The following is a 14,639-nucleotide window of genomic DNA, read 5'->3' on the forward strand; positions in this document are numbered from 1 at the left end:
CGTTCACAAAGGATCTGAACAATTGCACTTTGGACGGGAATAAACCCGGCTCAGGGACCCGAGCACGTGTAGTGTAGATGGGACCATGTGCAGGAAGCTGCCTGCGTTTGGCATCTCGGTAGGTGAGGCTGGAGGAAGATGCCTTTTGGTTTGGCCCAGGGCAGGTAGGCGGTGAAGGCTGCTCAGTACTTTCCATGATAAAACCCTGTTTTCAGGCACTTAGGCACGTGTCACGCTCAAGCCTCTTGGCCTGAAATTTTCCACCAAAGGCGTAGGCCGGTGGGTGAGTCTTTTGTGCATGCTCAAGTGCCTGCTTTGTGCATGCTCTGAGCATGAGCGTAGCTGTCTGGAGGAAGAAGCTTAACAGAAGCATGGCTTTCGTATTCTTGCAGTCGGGTCACTGAGAGAAGAGCAGCTCTGTCATGATGGATCCACCCGGATTTGACCAGGTTAGGAGACCTGAAAGCATCAGCGCTCACATCTCTAAATGTTCTCCAGCCCCATTCAGCACTTATGGGAAGGCCAGACCAGGCACTATCCATCCCTGAAGTGTCAATGCTCTACTCTGGGAGAGGTAGCAAGTCATCTCTGGACTGTATTTTAACTTTTCACAGAAGAAGGATGTTGGCCACTATGGTCCCTCTGCCTTTCCTTGTGGCAGGTTCAAGTGTGATGTCTCGTGTTGGGGCAGGGTTGACTGCATAGTTGTGCCAAGAGGTTAGATGATGGGTTTGTAGGGGTTGATTTGGATGGGGCTGATGCTGTCTCAGGTTGGACTGGATCACCTCTGGAGGTCCCATTCCAGCCTGGCTTTTCTAGGCCTCTAGGAAGGGATGGACACATCACTGCCATGGCTCGTTGCAGTGCTCCGGGCACCAGCATGGAGATCAGGCGGGCTCTCCCGTGCCCACTTGGGTTTCCCTGGGGAGGACAGAAGAGGAAGAAGAAGGAACATGATGGGAGGGACCTCATCTGGGATCCTGGTGGAGGTGGATCAAAAGAAGAATCCCAGTCCCTCCACCTGGGATCATGTATTGATGACCTATAGAAGCAAGACATTGGCTGCCGTGATTCCCCTGCTTTACCTGTGGCAGGTTTGGGTGTGTTGTCTGTGTTTGTATCAGGATCTTATGTAGAGTTTAGGTGATGGTTTGTCTGGGATGGCTTGGACAGGGCAAGGGGTTGGACTAAATGTGACCTCCGGAGGCTCCCTTCCAGCCCCACTTCTCTCTGATCCCAACTGCAGCCTATCCTCAAGAGCAGATCTAGAGAGAAATGCTACCAGCCCCTCCTCTCTCAACTTCCAAACCCCCAACCTTGCCCATCTCATCACAGAAGCAAACTTTTCCCCATCAAACCTTGCCTTAGCAAGAGATTCGTAGACATTTGGGCTGGAAGGGACCTCGAAGATCATCAAGTCCAGTCCCCCTGCCCCAGGGGCAGGAAGTCAGTTAGGGTCAAAGATGCTTAACCTGCCAGCACGTCTCCGCTGCTATAGCCATCCATTCCCCCCACAACAGGCCCTTTGGGATCCTTCCTTTCCCAAAATGCGATACAACTGAGCCAATGCACCAAGTGGTACCTAAATGGGGCAAAGCCAACAGCAGCAACACGCCAGAACGGACCCGCGCAGAAAACAGATATATGGGACGCAGACACACACACATTATTTTGCAGATCTCGCTGCCCTCTTGCTCTGGCAAACACCTTTAAAAGGCAAATTTGAATGAAAGTTCATCCTTGCTATGGGACAACGACTGAACACTGATCTCGCTCTTTTTTGACATGCTATAACAGGGGTGGGCAAAATGCGGCCCGGGGGCCGGATGCGGCCTGCCAGGCCATTCTATCCGGCCTGTGGGGCCCCTAAAAAATGTAGAAAATGAATATTAATCTGCCCTGGGCTTCTTGTCTTGCGGCCCTCAACGGCTTGCCGAAACTCAGTAAGCGGCCCTCTGCCCAAAATAATTGCTTGCCCCTGCACTATCATTTCACACCTCTCTTCTCTGCTCTTAACATCTGCCGTGCTTCCTTCCTCAGGCCCGACCAAGAATGCCTTGCATTCGAAAGCTCGTCTCACTCGATTCCAGCCATGCAGCTGGTCCAATAAAAGATATCGCCCCCCTCACCCCACCCGATCTTTGTTGTCTGTGTTATTGATGGCTGTTTTTAATTAGCGCAACATCCCTCAGGCTATTTTTTTAGTTCTGCTGGCTCCGAAGAAGGCACTTTCCTTATTCATTTAAAAAAAAAAAAAAGCATGGTTTTAATTGCCCGTATCTCAAAATCAGCTGAACTTTGGAGCCTTTGGGAAGCCGTGCATGCTGAAAACAGGACGAGAAAGCAATTTGTATGACTTCAATGCATCTCTGAGCATGTTCACTGGCCTGACTCCACGCCAAGCCTGGAAGCCCTGGAGGCTGCTTTTGGGTGGGTGGGGGGGAATCAGTAAAGGTCACATTCAAACGTCCCCTGCCAAATCCAGCCTCCAGGAAATCGCCGTCTGCCTCAACCGCCGGGAGGGGCTAAGCAGAGCGTGTGGGGAAGAGGCAGGTCCTGTGACTTTAGGGTCTTTCCGTTGGTCTGTGTTTTGATTGTTCTGCAAATTCTCCGATTTCTGCTTGGTTTGCTTGGCTCTTTGCTTTGTGCTGTGGATGGGGCTGGGCTGGGCTGGCACCAGCTGAGCTGGTCGCCCGGCCTTATTGGAGAGGGAGGCAATGCAAGCGGAAAGCGTCTGCCTTGCGTTCCTGGGGCAGCTGGCTCTCTCCCCGGGCACTTTGTGCTTTCCATTTTAAGACTCCAGCAGATCTATGGGGAAAGGCTGCTGGACACCAGCTAGCACGTGCACAGGCCATGAGCAGGTGGCTCCAAAGGGGACGGAGCTGGACTGTTCTCAGTGGTGGCAGATGGCAGAACAAGGAGCAATGGGCTCACATTGCAGCAAGGTTTGATATGAGAAACTTTCTGTCCAGGAGGGTAGTAAAGCACTGGAACAGGCTCTCCAGAGAGGTGGTGGCATCTCCATCCTTGGAGGTTTTTAAGAAAGCCTTGGCTGGGATGATGTAATTGGGGCTGGTCCTGTTTGGAGCAGGGGGTCGGACCAGATGGGACCTCCTGAGGTCCCTTCACTTGATGAATGGGGAATACCTTCAAGTGGCAGTGTCTGCCATGCCCGCTGGCTGCAGGGCCACCCTCCCTGGTTTGGTAAATCTGTAGGCAAGCATGTGATAGTGCCATCTGAGCAGGGGCATGCAACCTGGCTTCTTTCACTGACATCTGCCCTCTGTAGCCTGTATTTATCCAGCTGGGAAAAGAACCCAGCACCCCAGAATACAGGCCCAGATGTCAGCAGCTGTCAGGGCTGTTCACAGAGACCTTGTCCCAGCCAGCGCTCTCCTCGCTGGTGTCTCATTTGCTAGTTCAGCATCAACTCGAACCTGCCCGGTCCATGGCAGAGGCCATCCGTCACCGCTTGGGCAGATCCGGCCTGTGCAGGGGACTGGGAGGCTGTTTCAGGGTCTCATATTTCTTCCTGCAGCATAAAATCTCCCCGGTGTTGCAGAGCTACAGGCCCAAGCACTGGGACATGGCAGGGTCACTGCCTGGCTATGTCTTCCTTTGCATAGCCCTGTGCTATCATTTGCCCTGCTACATTTGGTGCCCGGGGCATGGTTCTACATGTGCCTTTATGCCGGCTTAAATTTACTGCGCAGTAAACAGGCATAAACTGGCGTCTACACATGCAGGCATTAAAGCGCATTAACACCATGTATGGGCTGACTCGGGACTAAAGTTGGGACTGCACAGTAAGGCATCTACATGTGCATTACTGCACAGTAACTAATTGGGTGTAAATTTGATGCCTGCATGATGCAGGCATCAAATTTACACTCAAGTTAGTGTAAGTTGCCTTATTTGCTGTGCAGTATGGGCATGCACGTGTAGACACACGCCTGTACTGCACAGTAAATGTGCATGTGTAGATGCACCCAGGGGGAACCCAAGTCGGGTGCAGTGATGGAGCCTGTCGGACACTGGCCTCATTGGCTGGATAAGCCATGGGGGAAGCATCATGGGTGGAATGGGGCTTGTTGAGATCTCACAAGTGCCGTGGAAAGCAGCGGGTCCTGGGGGGCTCTGACAAGCAGGCAGTGAATGCTGAAAGGGAGGGCATGATGTGGGGGAAAGAGCCCAGAGCTGCTCTGCACAGATGTGCCCTGAGCAAAGACATCTGGGGTTTCAGCTTTCTCCTCTGGGATCTGTCTTGGCAAGTCTAAATACTCCCTGGGATGTACTGGGCCCAAAGCCGTAGAGCGAGGGCTGGGGACAGCATCTTACACACTACGGCATTGGCTCGCTGCGCTCTGGCTGCACCTGGGACTGGGAGATGAGGAGATAGGGCATGGCCCCAGTGCTGTTAATGCCTGCACGAGGGAGGTGGAAAGTGTTGTTCATGTTGTTTCATGGTGGAAAAGCAGGCTGGAGGCAATTTTCCAGCAAACCCCTCTCCCCAGGACTTCCATGTCGGCAGGTGCTCGCTTCTCCTGATTGCTTCCCAAAGCACCTGGCTCCTGGCCCTATGGTTTGGATGCTGGCAGGGTGGCCCTTCCCTTCTCCAGGGCACTGAAATGCCTGTGGATTTTGGAGGGAGACTGTAGGGACCTCGTGCAGTGCAAGTGAACTCAGTGACTTTCAGCGGCCTGAAGACGTATTCATAGAGAAGGCAGGTGGGAAGGGATCTCCGGAGCTCCCCTCGCGTCCAGCCCCCTGCCCGAGGCAGGATCAGCCCTGTCCAGCCCCGCCCAGCCAAAATCCATCGTCCAATGTCAGAGCAAAACTGCTGTCAACCCTGGTGCAACACAAGACCTCGCACCTGAACCTGCCACGGGGAAAGCAGCAGGACCATGGCCCCTAATGTCCTGCTGCTGGACAGGGTTGTTTAATAGATGCTCAATAGTAGAGGTTACATCCTCGAGTCATAAAATTGGGGAACGTGAGGGTTGGGAGGGACCTCGGGAGGTCCCATCTAGTCCAGCACCCTGCTCAAAGGACCAGCCCCAAGGCTTTGTCTACCCAGGTCTTAAAAAACTCCAAGGATGGAGAGTCCACCACCTCTCCAGGTAGCCTTTTCTAGTACTTTACTACCCTCCTCGTGAGAGTTTTTCCTAATGTCCAACCTCAACTTCCCTGGCTGCATCTTGAGTCTGCGTCCAGGTATGGCATAGCAGGATTTTGCCCTGGCAGGTTAACATTCCTCTTTCCCCGGCAGTGGCATGTGGCCGCGTGCTGCAGATTTGCCCTGTTCTGATGGTAGCTGATTTTATGGGCAGCTTTTTGAAGGGGTCTCTCCAGAGGATGGAGCGCTGCTGGCGTTTCAGTGACGGTTACTTCCATAATTCATATTGACACCATGGCAGTGGCTATCAGCGGTGACGTTGCTGGCCTGCTAGAGGGGCAGGTGGGGCCTGGGACTGGGAATCGGGCCTCTGGGGTCTTTTCCTTGTGTCTTTTCCTCGTGCCTCAGTTTCCCTGCTTTGTAAAAAAGGGGCACAGGTACTTTCCCTTCTAAGGAGGGTCTGCGGCCCTCTAGCAATGCTCACCCGGGTCTCATGGCAGCCCGGGGTGCCTTGAGATCCTTTCAAGGTTGCTGCACAGAGCGAGCCGGATATGAACCCCCTGAGTTCTCTGCACCTGGAACATCGCTCTCTTCTTTTTCCATAGTCAAAAAATGGGTGAAAACTCAGCGCTGGCCTTTTCCGAGGGGCCTGCGGAGGTTGCAAATTGCCGTCTGAGGCACCTGTGCTACCCGTGGCTCCACGATGGACCAGTGGAGAGGATATTTGCTAGGATGCTTGGCTTGTCTCCTTCAGCTCTTCTGCTGGTTGCCCGCTCGGGGTTACGGCCTTTCTCTCCATGCACAGGCCCACAGGGCTTTTCTTTGGGATGTGTTTGCAGCCAGCCACAGGCTCCCATGTGGCTCCTGCTGACACCAGGGTCTGGCTAGTGTGGGGGCCGGCCCGTTTCTCAGCCCATAACCCGACATCTTCATTTGCTTTTGCTGTTTGGCCAGCCTGCCTTGGTTATTTTGGCTTTTTCCAGCATGGCCTGCTATGTCCCTGCGTCTCAGGCGCCTTCAGACATCCGTTCTTTCTGACTCAGCCCGGCAGGCTTCCCCTGTGCACAGTTCTTGGCTGGAATTCCCCTTGTTTTCTGACTGCCTGGCACCGTGTCCCAGTCTCGGTCTGGGCACAAGCCGCTGGGGGATATCAAGTCGTGGCCTAATTTCAACCCCATTCAGGTTTCCCGAAGGGGAATCCACTGGGCACCAAGCACGTAGCAAGTTGAGGGCACTGATGTGCAGAATGGAGGGTGACTTGAGATCCTCTTAGGGGTGCCGCGGGGCACCGTGCCATGTTAGCACCATTTGTGGTGTTAACATGGGTCATGAGAGCAACCCAAGGATTTCAAATATAGCTGAGGCCTTCCTGAGTTCTTTGCCACGAGTGGCTCTATTATTTTTTCTGAAAAGCTAAGAGCTGGCAGTCTCCAAGGGGCGGCCACAAGTCTGTCCAGGGGTGCCACGAGTCTAAAAAGATTGAGAACCACTGCACTAATGCTTTTGAAGGACAAGAGCATCAAGTCCTTCTGCACGGGACCCCTGGGCTGTCGAGCAGCTGAGCTCAAGGGCAGCCCAGACGTGAAGGCTGTAGCCAGGTGCCTTGCTCGTTATGGGCCAAGAAGTTCGGACCTCCAAACATATGAAAAGCAGCTGAGATGGGGGCTATCGTTTGGGAATTCACTGAGCAAACAAGCCTGGATTTGCACTGTAATTTCAGCCTTGACTCTGCTAGGGCCACAGAGGCCGTTTCTCAAGCCCATGTGGATGTGAGAGTGCTAGGGGAAAGGGTTCTGAGCTGGGAGCTCCAACTGGTCTTACCTGTGGTCCGGGGAGAGCCGGCCCATGCTGGCAGAGCTCTCCTGGCTCCGGGGGGAGATGCTGGAAAGCGCAGAGCGGAGGCTTTGCTTGCCATGCTCCCCTTCCTTGCTCTGCACTGTGGCTGGGGCTTGGTTTTGATCCCAGTTCCAGGGGCAAGGTCTGCAGAAGACACCTGCAGAAGGGACCTGGAGAGTTTCTTGGAGCCTCGGGGGGCTCTGCCTGCCTGGCAAGGGAAGATCAGTCCAGTGAGCACTGGGACCAGATGCCGGGGTCCCCAAGGCACTGGCTAGGGCAGGCACCATGGCTCTTGCCTTGAGCCTTCTGGTCTGACAGCCTAGGGGAGCCTGACCTGGGTGGCTGGAGCCCTGCCCACCCATGTCAGAGGGGATCTGCATCTGGGTAACACCTCATGGCAGAGGTGTACGTCGTGCTTCAGGCTCAGGGAAAGGGAAGGTGCTGGCAGGTTGCTAGAGAAGGGGCCCTGGACCTCTGGCCTGACATGGGGGTGTGCAGCATGATTGTGGAGGTGGCACCAAGCGAGGCAGCAGCTGACCTCTCCCTGCTTGTGTCTTGCCAGCTGCTGTGACCTGGAGCGCATCCCCGCAGACCGCCCCCATGGACCTGCGCATCGGGCAGCGCTTCGTCAAGCCCGGCTCGGACACGGCCCTGCTTGCTCTGAAGCAGACGCAGCAGCTGCAGCACCAGTTCTTCCTGGCCAGCCTGCATCAGCAGCAAGTGGAGCAGCTCACCCACCAGCAGATGCGGGTAAGGAGTCCCTGCCGGGGGAGCGGGCATACAAAAGGGGCATCGTGCCAGCAGCCTGGAGTGGGGGTGGGGGGGGTCCTTCAGAGATGCTGCCCTGGTGATGAAGCCTAGGGGGAGCGGAGCAGCTCAGATCGCAGCCATGCTCAGGGGCTTGCACCCCGGTGCCAGCTCTCAGAGCCCCGTGCAGACCTCCAGCATGGTGTGTCGGCTTGAGAGACCCGTCGAATACAGCAGCTTCTCTAAAAGCAAATCCCCTTTCTCTTGCCTCCGAGAAAAGGCCAGAGCGGATTGTGCCCGAAACCTGCCCAGGCCCTGTCATGTCCTACCCAACATGAAGGCCGTGACTGGTGGACATCGGAGGGTGACCCAGTGCCCCCATGGGCAGACACTGCTGCTCCCAAGCTGGCGGCCCTGCTCTGCTCTCCTCAGACTGGGCCCCCTCGCAGCCCAGAGCACCAGGAATAAATGAGGGTTGACCTGGTGCTATGGCCTCCCCAGACAGGGAGTGCATCGTTAGAGACAATCCACATCTGCGTGGCTCTGGGAGGATATAAATACCCTTCCAGGCTGCTGGGAAAGCTCTTCCTGGCTCATTTCCCAGAGCCAAGGGTTTCCTTCCTGAAACACACGCCCTTTGAGCAGAGATGCGGGTTCAGGCATGGGATGGGATTTGGGAGGGCTGGGCCGGCCCCTGCTTCTCTGCAGATGTCCTGTGCGACCAGCACAATCAGCCCGGAGGTCTTGTGCTCTGTGGGAAATTCACCTCTGTTCCCCAGCCCTGAGGGGCACGGGCATTGGCTTGACTCGGCTCTGGGTGTTGATTTGGGCTCTCCTGGCACCCGGCTCTATTCCCGTCTCTGCCGCAGGTTGAATTTGCGGATTGGTTTGAAATCGGAGTGGAAGCAAATGCATCTGGGACTTTCTGTAGGGCCGGAGGGGAGGGCCAAGCCATTTGGAAAGGGCTGGTCGGAGTTAGGAAATTCTGTTTGGATTTCTGCCGGCTCTCTGGGCCCAGCAAAGGCTTGGCTTGTTGTAGCACAGCCCAATACCAGAGCTGAAGTGCTCTGGGCTTATACGAGTCTTCAAAGCTTTAAGGGCAGCTCGTGGGCAGCTATAGCCAACTGGGACCCGAGCACACAGAGCAATGGGCCTCTCGGTGGATGTAGCGAAAGGATTGGATATTTTCAAATGGATCCATGCTAAGAACCAGTTGCCATTAAGGAGCTGGGTGGGCCGGGCTCTGTCCCCTTTAGCGTGCTGGCCAAGCCAGGCTCCATCCCCTTGAGGGCACTGGCCAGGTCTGCGCTGGCCAAGCCAGGCTCCATCCCCTTTAGCGCGCTGGCCGACCTGGACTCCATTCCTGTTAGGGCGCTGGGCGGTCCGGGCTTCCTCCCCTTTAGGGCACTGCTCTTGCTCCAGTGGTGACGCTTTCCCCTTCCCCTGGCAGGTGAACATGGAGTCCCCGCACCACGAGGCAGAAGTTGGGCAGCAGGAGCAGGAGCTGCGGCAGCTCCTTAATAAGGACAAGAGCAAACGAAGTATGAACCTCTGCTTCCATCTGTGTGGCTGTCTGTCTGCAGTGCTGTGGGGGCCGCTGGCTCTGACCCCCCTGCCCGGCGAGGGTGTGTCCATGCCTGGAAGGGGCCGGGCTGAGACTCCTGGACGCTCTCCCTGGTGGCTGAGCCTGGCCCTGGCTCTAGGGAGCTCAGCGTGTGGCATCTCTGGGGCTCTGGAGCATCTGGTCCCTCCCCAGCCTTGCTGCCTGGTCACTGCTGGGCTGGGCCAGGCTGAGCTGGGCACCTGCCTACAGCCTCAGGGCTGTCCGTGAGTAGAGAAGGCAGGCCCCATCCAGCTCCAGCTCTCTGCCTTTCTGGCTCAGGGTAGCGGGCATCCCCTGTTGCAGAATAGCCTTGCCCAGTGCACGTCAGGAGCTGCCAGGATGGGCAAGACTCCACCTTGCTGAGAGTGCCCAAGGGGCAGGGCTGCTGTAGGGGAGCTTGCCCTGCCATCTGGGCCTGCCCCATTTGTGCTCGTCCTGCGCCATCTAGTGCCTATTGCAGCACAGAGCTAGTGCCGGACGTGGTTCTTGAGTGGCCCCTTTTCTGAGCTGAGAACTGCCCCTCTTTCAGCCTGCTGGAGTGCATAAACCCGGCCCAGAGCCAAACCAGTGTCTCCCACTGGCCATCCACAGAGCTGGGTGCCTGGGGGGCCCCTGAGAGCTCATTCAAGGTGCTCAGCTTGGGTCATGGAGAGTCTGGTGCCCCGGTCTCTCGCAAGTCAGGGCTTGTCACCTCTGTAGAGTTAACTCGGGTGTTGCCCACCATGGCTCTTGCCCACGCCCGACCTTCCAGGCTTGCATGTGGTGGCTCCTTTGCTCGCAGGTTAGCTGGACCAGCTGGCAGAGAGGTGAATTCCCATGTGCTGCCCCCTCCCCAGCTGGAAACCTTTCTGCTGGGTACTGAAGACGTGGCATGTGCAGGACCTGGGGCAGTGGCATGTGTGTGTGCACATATGTGGGGTGGGGGTGTTGTAGGGACACCAGCAGCACCCAGCGTGAGGACATAGAGCGAGGCCTCCATTTCCTGGGGCATGGGCATGGTATGGCATGACCCCATGGCTGGCTAACAGAAAGCCCACAGGGGCAGGGGGCAGGTTGGCTGCTCCGGGGCAGTTTCCCTAGTGTGTCAGAAGAGGTGTGGGGATGCCCTGGCATAGGTGTAGGGCCGGGGTCCAGTTCCCTTCTGGATGGAGTGGCTTCGGCTGGGTTGCAGCCTCATCAGTGCCGAATAGAGGGGAAGAATCACTTCCCTCAACCTGCCAGCCTGCCAAGGCCAGGTGTGCTGCACTGGGGGTCAGACTATCCAGTGCCCCGGGTGCGGGCTGCTCAGGTCTCTGCCCCTGGGATCAGCAGTGCTCTATGAAGGGGCTGCCCATGGGTGCCTTCCTGAAGACCTTGGCAGTGTCCGCTGTGTGCTAACAGCCTGGGATGATGGCGGCGGTGTCTCTCTAGGTGCGGTGGCCAGCACCGTGGTCAAACAGAAGCTGGCTGAGGTCATCCTGAAGAAACAACAGGCTGCTTTGGAAAGGACCAGCAACCCCAACCCCTCCGCCATGCCCTACAGGTGAGGTGGAGGTGCCAGAGCCTGTCTACCCCCTACCCTGCAGGGGCACGGGGTGTCACGGCAGGGAGTGTCTGTCAGCTAGTGCAAAGCTGTCTCTGGAGGGAGGAGCTGGCACTGCGGGACTGGCTGCCTTTGGCAGTGGTGTCCAGTGAGTACGGGAAGAGACATCCCATTCCCAGGAGGCCACAAGATATGGGGGACACTTGGAACTGGCACCTTCCCTCCAGGCCAGGTCTGGACAGTGGAGGGGGCAGACAGATGCCAGAGTGGGGTTGTTTTGCTGAGCGGAGCTGGGAGGAAGCTGTGCCTGCTGGTGCAGGGCTCGGGCTCACAATGCCCTTGAAGGCTGGCAGCCTGACCCCGCTCCTCCCTGCAGGACCCTAGAGCCGCTGGATACCGAGGGGCCGGCGCCTCCTGTGCTCACCAGCTTCCTGGCTCAGGTCCCCAGCACCATAGACCCCCCAGAGCACTTCCCGCTGCGGAAAACAGGTAAGGTCCTGCCAGCTGTGCCCACAGGGCCCGCCCCTCCCCAGCTGCCATTGGGACAAAGGGGCAGCCTTTGGGGAGGCAAGGCTGGCTGGAGGGGGCATGGTAGGTGCAGGATGTTGCTGGCTCGAGGGGGCCTCTAACAGCCACCCCCTCCCCCAGCCTCCGAGCCGAACCTCAAGGTGCGCTACAAGCCCAAGAAGTCCCTGGACCGGCGCAAGAACCCGCTGACCCGCAAGGAGAGCGCGCCCCCTTCGCTGAAGAGGCGGCCGCCGGAGGCTATCGGTGAGGGGCGCCAGGGCTGGCATTGGTGTGCTGGGAGCTGATCCAGGGGTGCTGTGCAGGTTGTGGGGGTGGGTGTAGAGGGCCTTGCCAGGCCAGGGAGCTCTGGGCAGATGGATGGCACGGCCCTGGACTCCCTGCAGCTGTACCAAGCTGCTCCCCTGATTCATCAGGGACTAGAAAAGTTAACAGGCCTGGAGCTGCTGGTCTCTCCCCCCATCCCTGCCCATGGGTGCTGGGAGTTGCCCCCAGGGTGGCAGAGAGAAGGGGGTCCTTGTCTTGGTGGAGTCTGGGATCTCTGTTGGCACAGCTGGCAGCCAGTGCAGAGGCCAGGCTGGCCTGGAACTGCTCCCCTGGGGCTGCTGGGGGAACTGGAGATAGCAGTGCAAGCTTTCGGCTGTGCTTGGCACCCAGGGCACGGGCCCACGGCCCTGCAGCAGGGTCTGCGGGGAGATGGCTGCGTGCGGGAGAGGGCAGGGGCTGGGGACTCCCAGGGGCAGGCGGACTGGGGGAGCCCTGAGATGGAGGGTGGGAGCCCGGGCTCTCCTGACTACTGCCCCTTCCTCTGCAGACTCGTCCCCCAGCAGCAGCAGCACCCCGGTGTCCGGCTGCAGCTCCCCCAACGACAGCCTCCCGGCGGAGCATGGGGCCCTGCCCACGGGGCCTGGCTTGGTGCACGAGGTAAGGACCTGGCTGGTCCTACTATGCTCAGGCCTCCCCAGCACCCCCAGGGCTGCCGCCCTGAGTCTGGACCAGATCCCTGGCATGGGGCAGGTGGGGGATCCATGTGCAGAAATCCCAGCTCCTTGAATGCACAGAGCCACTCACATGCCCTGTGTCCCTGCTGTTCTGTGGTTGGTGGCTGCACCCACCCCCTTGATGCCTGGACCCCTCCTACCCTGTTGGAGAGCATGGTCCCCCCCACTGCAGCCTCCTACCTGGCGGGGCTGTCTCACCATCACCCAGGCTGCCCAGATGCCTTGGCTGGGGGTGAACCCCATGCCACAGTGTCCCTGCTGCCCCTCTGTCTGCAGGCCCAGCCTCTGGAGCCCTGGCTGCAACCTCCTGTTGCTTTCCCCACATCTGGGTGGCCAGAGCTGGAGACTAATACATTGCATTTGCTGCAGACGCCACTGGCCCAGCGCCTGATGATGCAGGAGAGCTCACTGGCCCAGTTTGCCCAGCAGAGCGCGGCCACGCTACCAACCATCACACTGGGACTGCCCGCTACCACCAGTGGCAGGGTAGGTAGCTGGGGCACTGGGTCCTGGGTGCCAGCAGGGCAGGGATATCCCCTCCCTGGGGTCTCTTGGCTTTAGCCAGCTCCTCTGCTCCCTCCCTCCACCAAGCTGCTGACCCCGCCATTGTCTCCGCAGGGAGAAGCAGACCGCCACATGCTCTCCAGCCTGACCCATGGACGGGTGCCGGTGCTGAATGGGCCTGTCCTCGCTGGCACGCACCCGCCCATGTTCATCCCTGCCAGCTTGGAGCAGCACGAGCCTGGGGGGACCCTTTCCCCACGTGTCATTATCCTCGAGCCCTCGGTCACCCACACTCCACTGGTGGCAGGTACGTAGCCCTCGCCCCATCCCCCAGCTGCAGGGAGGATGGCTTGAGCCCTGCTTGGAGGTGTGGTGGGTGCCAGGCTTTGCACAGCCTGGCTCTGGGTGCAGCTGAGAGCTGGCTGGGGAGGCTCTGTCACTCAGGCTTGAGTCTCACAAGGGTGAAGTTCCACTTAAGCCGTCCTCAATCTGTGGCACGTTAAGCACTGTTAAAGTGAGGATGTGCTGGTATTGGGGGGGAAGCATTGCATCCTGGGATGCTGGAGGACTGCAGAGTGGTCATTTCATCTCCATGGAAGTTGCCCTAATTTGAGCAAGGTAGCATGGTCCGGAGTTAACCCTCCCCTCAAATGATGTCACTTTGAGATGCTCGGAGGGGACTTGACAGGGGTTAACGAGCTTTAGTATGTGGATGCTGGCATTTGAAGTGCCCTTAGCGTGGTCTAAGTGTACTGGGTAACTTCACCCTCAGTTACCCCGTCAGTGGGCTGGGGCTGGGGCATAATACACCACTGGAGAGCTGTGTTCTGGCTAGCTGGCAGCCTGCCTGGCTGCAGGGTGAACTAGACCAGCCTCGAGGTTGCCTGACGCTGTGCTCCCACTGGCTCTGAGAAACAGAAGGAGCTTCTTGCATGTGTTCCTGTTTTAGGAAGGCCATGGGGTTAGCTCACTCCCAGCCTCCCCCCATCTCCATTGCTCTCCCTCTCCCCCATCATCCCGTCATGCCAGATATGTGTAGCAACAAGCGGAGATGGTGGGGTCAGTAGAACAGCAGCCCCGGGTACAGCTTTCGGTGATTGACCCCCATGTTTCTCACCGTAGTGCCGGGCCTGGGGCCAGTGCCCTTCTCCTTCGCCCCCTCGCTGATCCCTGCTGAACGTCTTCCGCTGCCCGGGCACCACAAGCCGCTGGGGCGCACCCGCTCCGAGCCCTTGCCCCAGAACCCCAAGGCCATCCAGCAACAGCTGGCGTACCAGCAGCACCATGCCCAGTTCCTGGAGCGGCTCAAGCAGCAGACGGCTTTGGGCAAGGTAAGAGCTGGGCGGGCAAGGGGAGACATGACCCCCAGGGACACTCCGGGCACTGGAGGCAGTGAGGCCCAATTACCAGGCTAGATACTGCATGGGAGCGACGAGCCACTGGCCATGCCACTCCCTTAGACTCCTGGTAGTGAGCACATGTCACCACTGCTGACATCCAGCTGTGTGGTGCCCACACCCCGTGGGTGATGCTCCCTGCCCAGATCATTAAAGGAATTGTGAACACGACTGAAAAGTATCATGGTGCCCCTTTATAAAGCCATGGGGCATCTACATCTTGAATCCTGTGCCCCGCTCCAGACCCTGCACCTCCAAAAGGATCCATAAGAATCATAGCATCAGAGAACAGGGTTGGAAGGTACCTTGGAGGTCACATCTAGTCCAACCCCCTGCTCAAAGCAGGACCAGCCCCAACTAGAGCAGCTCCTCCATTGCCCCCTCCCTG

The 14,639-nt window shown here is 57.9% G+C and overlaps 1 protein-coding gene across 8 annotated transcripts in view; it reads left to right on the forward strand.

The window, feature by feature from the left end:
• Nucleotides 1-14,639, forward strand: part of HDAC7 (histone deacetylase 7) — a 114,416-nt gene that overhangs the window by 84,106 nt on the left and 15,671 nt on the right. For all 8 annotated transcript variants that reach the window (XM_059719243.1, XM_059719244.1, XM_059719245.1 and 5 more), the window contains exons 2-10: nucleotides 7,515-7,702; nucleotides 9,150-9,240; nucleotides 10,713-10,824; nucleotides 11,201-11,313; nucleotides 11,473-11,595; nucleotides 12,164-12,273; nucleotides 12,720-12,836; nucleotides 12,969-13,161; nucleotides 13,977-14,185. In XM_059719243.1, the coding sequence (XP_059575226.1) occupies nucleotides 7,515-7,702; nucleotides 9,150-9,240; nucleotides 10,713-10,824; nucleotides 11,201-11,313; nucleotides 11,473-11,595; nucleotides 12,164-12,273; nucleotides 12,720-12,836; nucleotides 12,969-13,161; nucleotides 13,977-14,185 (1,256 nt within the window). The remainder of the gene's footprint in view (nucleotides 1-7,514; nucleotides 7,703-9,149; nucleotides 9,241-10,712; nucleotides 10,825-11,200; nucleotides 11,314-11,472; nucleotides 11,596-12,163; nucleotides 12,274-12,719; nucleotides 12,837-12,968; nucleotides 13,162-13,976; nucleotides 14,186-14,639) is intronic.

The sequence above is a fragment of the Alligator mississippiensis genome, chromosome 15, assembly GCF_030867095.1.
Source record: "Alligator mississippiensis isolate rAllMis1 chromosome 15, rAllMis1, whole genome shotgun sequence".
In the NCBI taxonomy this organism is placed as follows: Eukaryota; Metazoa; Chordata; order Crocodylia; family Alligatoridae; genus Alligator; species Alligator mississippiensis.